The 7,333-nt window shown below is 26.3% G+C and overlaps 1 protein-coding gene across 1 annotated transcript; it reads left to right on the plus strand.

Annotated features, from left to right (window-relative positions):
* The first annotated feature begins 5,311 nt into the window (after positions 1-5,311).
* On the plus strand, positions 5,312-6,171 carry LOC107010356 (B3 domain-containing protein REM5-like). Its single transcript, XM_015209632.2, has 2 exons — positions 5,312-5,496; positions 5,656-6,171. Exons 1-2 carry the CDS (start codon positions 5,431-5,433, stop codon positions 5,956-5,958), a joined length of 369 nt encoding a protein of 122 aa, XP_015065118.1. The 5' UTR covers positions 5,312-5,430; the 3' UTR covers positions 5,959-6,171.
* Positions 6,172-7,333: the final 1,162 nt, after the last annotated feature.

The raw sequence follows: 7,333 nt of genomic DNA on the forward strand, positions 1-7,333 counted from the left end.
ACGAAGTTCAGAGAGTCGATTTCAGTACCCAAATTTCAGAATTCTAAGTGTTTTGGAACGAGACACCCTCGACGGCCCGTCGTGCCCATGACTGTCCGTCGTGGGTTCCGTCGACTCAGACAGTTTTTCCAGAAATAAAATCTGCTGCTTAAAACGACTAAACAGGTCGTTACAGATTCTGACGATGTTCTATTTTTTTTTTCTTTTCCTCTTCTCGCCTCTTTTCTTTGCCTCTTTGATTTTGTTTTTTTTTTTTCATTTTCGAATTAACTAAAATACACTTCTCTTTTCCCTTTGATTTCTGCGTTTGAGTTTGTGACAATATATCGAATGAAGGAACATGAAAGTCATCAGACTCATCGACCAATCTTTTACTTTTACTTGGGGTTTCACTACCTTTCCTAGACATTCTATATGAACTTAATGGGGAACTGATCTGAGAGAGCTGTTTGGGTTTTGGGATGATCAGATCTGAGAGGGATAATGGGGAAGATAATTGAGGCGGGATTTGGGTAAGAACAAAAAATCTTTGCATGTTGGGAAGAGATGATGAGTGAGGCGGGATTTGGGGAAGATCAAAATATCTTCGCGTGTTGGGGAGAGATGGAGTGTATTGGGGGAAGATGTCTATGTATGTATTGGTTGAGATGGGGGTGGATAGTTATTGGGCAACCGTATAATAGGAAATTAATTAAAATCAAAGCCCTATTATTTAGATTTTCTTTTTTAAAAGGTAACTATATAATGAGAAATTTAATTAATAAGTTTAATTAATAATAATTTATTATTTATATTAAAGCTTTAAAAGGTGATAAAGAAAAAAAAAAGGAAAAAAATCATGTTTTAATTTGATTTAAACTAATTTAAGCATTTTAAGGAAACTGAATAATTTAAATACTTTTTGAATTCCTTAATATGTGCTAATTTGTTAATTATCCATTATTAATTAAAATTAATTCAAATCCCACAATTAGTGCTACTTACCAATTTATACATAAACGTTTTTTTCCCTTTTTATTTTATTTAAAAAATAAAAATAAAAAGTTAATTGTAAAAAATAAAAAAAATATAAACATATTAATTAATATTTATATAACTACTTATAGTTTATTTTTAATTAAATATATTTTTAATTGATATGCTATAACTCGATAATAATCTGCTATAAATAATTTATTTTTAAAAAGTATATTTATAACTCGATATATATAACCTTAAATGTGTATAGAGTGTTATTTTTGTTATTATAAATAGGATTTGATACAATTCACCAGAATCTAAGAAATGATGAAATTAGAAAATCGTTTCTATTTTGATTCTATAAAAATGCAAGTTTCATTTTTGAATGAAGTTAGACAATACTCCTCTTTTTAGTTTAATAGTTTACTCAATGAATTGGTTAATTGGAATTGTGGGATGGATAGATGTTACAGATGATTAATCAATTTCATTTACATGTCTGGCACTTTATCTTGAGTGATTCGGCAGATTTGGATTCATATATATATCCACCCATGTGGTACTTCATTCTACGATATATATAAGATTCATATATATAGATGTCATCATCTACATCCAGAAAGTCGTATGCTTTGGAAGAAGCTTGTATAATTTGGGATGAGTTTTGATTGATCAATAGAAGAATCTACTTCAACCGATATGTCCTTAGGCACGGCCATACATAACATAGTATCACACTTGGAAAGGGTGGACAATTAGCTAGAGCAGCGGGTGATGTAGCGAAATTGATTGCAAAAAAGGGGAAATCGACCACATTAAGATTACATTCTGGGGAGGTCTGTTTGATATCCAAAAACTACTCAGCAACAGTCGGACAAGTGGGGAATGTTGGGGTGAACTAGAAAAGTTTAAAATTTCATAAAATTATTAAAATATTAAATAATAAATAATTTATCAAGTACTCTCTCCATTCAATATTGTTTGTCATGTTGCGCTTTTCGAAAGTCAATTTGACTAATTTTCAAAGTTAAATTATATCACATTAATTTGATATTTTAAACAAAAAAAATAGATATACTAAAACTATATGAAAAAAACTATAAATTGCAATATTTTGAATATTAATATGATGAAAAAATACATGTTAAAATGTTAGTCAAGTTTTAATTGTTTGTCTCTAAAAATAAAAACCATGACAAATAATATCAAACGGAGATATTCGGCTACCCTCCATTACCCCTTCCCTCCATTTCGTCAAGTGCACCCCTAGATAAGGGACACATGTCTTATTTAAAATTTAAAGTCAAGATTATATTATATTAACAACTATCATAACCATAGTTAATTCAACTAATTTTAAAAACTACATTCTAAATTTGATAAAAGTTACAATATATTCCATACGAAATATTTAATATTTATTAATATCATTAATTTTATCTTATACTTTCACATTTAAATATTAAAGTTTATAATATTTAAGGTGATAATCAACTAAATAATTTATGTACTAGTAAACTTTATTCTTGAAATATTATATTACATTGAGAAAAAAAAAGAATTATCAATGTTGAAAAAACTATCAAATAAAAGATACGAAACTAAAATAAAAAATTAAAAGATAAAAGTTTTTAGAATAAAACAATATCAAAAATTATTCCAAGAAGAAAATTAATGTGGTTATCGTACGTTTGAAGGGAAAAAATACATGTTTTCTTTATTTTTTTGCGAAATAAAAGAACACATTGTTTAAAATACAAATGTTTTTGAAGATTATTATTTATCACATTAAATATAAACAATTCATGTTCAACAATTTTAATATTTAAATATAAAAATATAAGATGTAATTAATGCAATTAAATAAATATTAAATTTTGTATGATCTATATTATAATTTTTACCAAATTTAAAGAGTAGTTTTCTAAAATTAGTTGACTTAACTATAGTTTGATAGTTATTAATATAAAATAATCTTGACCTTTAAACTTTAAATAAGACATGTGTCGCTTATCGAGGGGTGCACTTGACGAAATGGAGGAAAGAGGTAATGGGGGGGAGTTGGATTCGTAGCTAAAAAACTAATAATAGTAAAAACAAAATATAACATAAATTTCAAAAATAAAAGCATACATGGAATGATATTTATTATTTCAACAACTCTACCTACCAAGCAAGTCATTGAATAGTCTTATCCAAATCTTATTGATATCTTTATTTATGGGAAATATATTTGATGACAAAATCTTATTGATAGTCTTTATCTCTAATAATGTGTTGTCATTAATTTTAATTTCCAAAAAACTTTTTCAATCAATTTTTACTTTAATTAATATATTTATGTAAGACAAATATTTATTTATATTAAATATTAAAAAAATTGTTTATACATAAAAGGATAATGGTTTGAAAAATATCTTGACTTTAATCAAATTTGTTGTTATTATACTAAACTTTAATGAGTACCAATTATATTCCTAAACTATTTAATAGTGTATTTAAAAATATACATTTGCTCATGTGGACACATTACTGTTAATAATTTTACATTATTTTTTATGTCCACATGACCAAAGATATATGTTTAAAATACAATAATAAAAAATCTAAAGACGTCATAAGTCATCATAAAAGTTTAGTATCGCAATAATAAATTTGACGAAAGTTAATATATTTTTAAGACCTTTATCCCTACATAGAACTAAAGAAAAATATATTGGTAAGACAAATATCTATTCCTATAAAGTGTTTACAATTTACATCCAACTAAGAATATAATTTTAACTATAGTCAAAAACAAAGTGAAATACGTACTTTCTCCGTTTTAAAAATAATATCCCTATTTCTTTTTTAGTCTGTTTCAAAACGAATGACCCATATATTTTTTTGGTAACACTTTAATTTCACACATGGCATGTTTAAGACCACAAGATTAAAGTATATTTTGATACATTTGACATAACTTTTATTTAGAACTACAAGATTAAAAAGAAATATTTTTTCTGTTTTTTTAAAATTGCGTTCTAAATCAAACTAGTCCTTCATTTTTTAAACGATACATATTAAATACAACAATTCAATTGAACTTTTCAAAAGGTCCTTTAATTATTGAAAAGACACCCATAGTCATAAAATAGTGTTTATAGCTAGCTATATTTATTACTTATTAATATATAGTACAACTCTTTTCTCAACCAATAACTCTTCCCTTTCCTTTAATTATTTCTCCCTCAATTAAAAAGATTGTCTATATACCACTTAATAATTATAGGCTCTCTTTATAGATGTTAATGATTTGATTTAGTAGGGAGGGGTAGAAAGTTGACATCTTTCTAAATCAATCAAATAAAGGACGAACAAAGTTTATATTACCACTTTATACTAAAATTTTAATTTTACGATTTTGGAATTGTTTAATTTAGAATAAGTTATTTTGAGATCAACTATTTAAAATATCAAGCTCAAATTAGTAAAGTCGTCATAGTAGTATATCTAAGTATAAATTGGTACTGAGTTTGACAATTCTAAACGGAAATAAGTAAAGAGAAATATTTCATGACTTGATACGTGTCACCTTAGTTTAAGATAAAATCTCAATAAATATATTGAATATGTATAAATAAACAAGTCTTACATTTTATTGATGTGTTTTAAAGTTATGATAACCTAAACCTAGAGGAAACAATATCACTAAAAAGCGGAGCCACATATAAGGGTGATGTAAATCATTAACTTTGAATAAATTATATGTATATATATAAATATTCATTTTAAAAAACTCACAGAAACTAAAAGTATAATTAACAGTACAACCATAAACAACGTAAAAATGCACTTGGGTCGTTAGTACAAGACAAAACACCACTCCCATAGCTCACTAGCTAGGGTTCTATCCTAGCTAGAATCTTATATTATTAATTATAACAAAGTAGAGTACAACTATTAATAAGCTTATATTAGATCTATATATTTGTATTTAATATTTTATGTACAGTTCAAGTCGTTAGCGGTCAATTAAATACTACATAATCCGACAATTGTTACTGAAAGTTTCGCTAACACCTAACTTAAGTTAATATTAGTGCATTAGATTTTTCAAATCCTGAATTCGCCTATGAGATCACTAAGAAGCCGAACCATTGTAGCTGATAATATTAAAGTCACTCATATATCAACTTTGCTAATGATTCGTTATAACACAATATTTTCGGCCAAAACGCATACCATATAAATTCTAATAAATACTTTTTTTTAAATTCAAAATTTATAAACTCATAATTTTAAATCGTCCACTAATATATCAATTGTCCTCTGAATATGAAAAGTCGCTTGCATTTTAATTCCATTACTAATAGTAACTTTCCAACTTCCCTTGCTAGTTACAACTATATATTTACTCCCAATATTCTTCTTACATTCAAATCTTCCCTAAAATATAAAACATTTTCTATAACCATTACATAATTTTCCATGGAAATCCCTCCAAAGAAACCTCACTTTTTCAAGCCTATTCTACCAGGTTTCAAGAATGGACTTGTAAGTAACACTAACAATATATATTTATTTCGTTAGATATTCTTGTTCAATTTCAACATGTAATTAGCACCAATAATAGTATTATGCTTTATGTATTTAGCAATATATGAATAATTTTATCATGAAAAATGTCTAATTGATTAATTTGTTCTACTATAGAAAATTCCATTAGGTTTTTTGAAGTATCTTAAGAGACATGATCAACATGAACATGCAATATTGACAACATGTGATAAGAAGTGGTTGGGGAAGGTGAACGGTCGGCGATTAGAGGAGGGTAGTTGGATAGAGTTTGTAGAGGAACTTAATTTGAAAGTTGGAGATGTTTTAGTGTTCAAACATGAAGGAGATATGGAATTTGATGTGTTCAAATTCGATTCGAGTCATCATTGTGACAAAGAGTATGCAATGTACCAGGAGGAGGACGAGGATGAGGATGAAGAGGACGAGGACAAGCTTTAAGTCAATAATATTTTGAATGCACTATTAGGCAATATTGCCTTTCGAGAGGTTTTATGGTAAATTTCAGTTGATGTAATCAAATATAATAATTACAGTTGAACTGTACGTTAATAATATGTGTGTATTGTCTATACACTATGTTAGTGGATTCCAAAAGATTTGCATTTGCAAATGGTTTCATCAATGGCAACAAGAAGTATGGTTTGATTATAATTGATGAAACACAAAAAAAAGTTGTGGAACTTAATGCTAAAATTTTGCAAACACTAAAGTTTATGTTGCGGATGGATGGAAAAAATTCAGTAGTGATAATTGCTTAAATGAAAAGACCATATCTTATTTGAGATCGTTACTAATGGAGATCTAATATATCCCATATGAATTATATATTTTTTTTAAAATTAAAATTAATTTTTTTACTTACGTTTGAGAAAAAGTATACATGTGAATCATTTATTTAAGAGAATAGATATCTATGAAGCACTTTCATAACGAGTGATATTTCAACTGTAAATGACAAAATTAAAAGATATATCAAACCTTTTCCCTTTTAATTATTGAAAAATTTGACAGACACCAATTGTCATTGTCTAACTAGAAATTACTCCTAGACTAGCTCGTTTCTTGTTAAGTGTTTTGTTAATTTATATGTTAGTCATAACTCACAAGTTACGTAATTAATAGTTCTTAATTAATATTATAAAAAGTAATTTATATTTTCTAAATAAATATATTTAATTAAATCAATAATAGAAATTAAAATTATAAAATTTATGTTTGACCAATTCATTAATATTATAAATATGATATTATAAAATTATTTAAAATATTTGATAAAAAATAATCTATCAATTTCAATCAAAAAATAAACGACTTGCAATAAGTCAATACTGTTAAAAATAAATGAAATAAAAAATATAACATAAATTTTAAATTTTTAAAAAAAATTTAACATAAGACCTTATGTAAAATTTCTATATAACATACATGGATATAATTTGTCAAAAAATGTTGTGTGACGCGTCTTGACTTTTAGCAAATGTTTATTTGGATTCATTTGATCACTCCAACACTCTCTCGTCTTCTTTTTTTTTTTTCAAATTCCATATTCCTATCATGTGACTGTCTTTTCTTCTTTTTTTTTTTTTATTATAAAAAAGCGTTCGCACATTTTACTATTTCCTCTGTCTCATCTTATATCAATATTTAATCGGGCAAAAATTTTAAGAAATAATTAAAATTAGTTGACTTAACTATAGTTATGATAGTTATTAATATAAAATAATCTTGATCTTTTAACTTTAAATAAGACATGTGTCGCTTATCGAGGGGTGCACTTGACGAAATTAAGGAAAGAGGTAATGGGGGGGGGGGG

This window comes from Solanum pennellii, chromosome 2 (genome assembly GCF_001406875.1).
Source record: "Solanum pennellii chromosome 2, SPENNV200".
NCBI lineage: Eukaryota > Viridiplantae > Streptophyta > Magnoliopsida > Solanales > Solanaceae > Solanum > Solanum pennellii.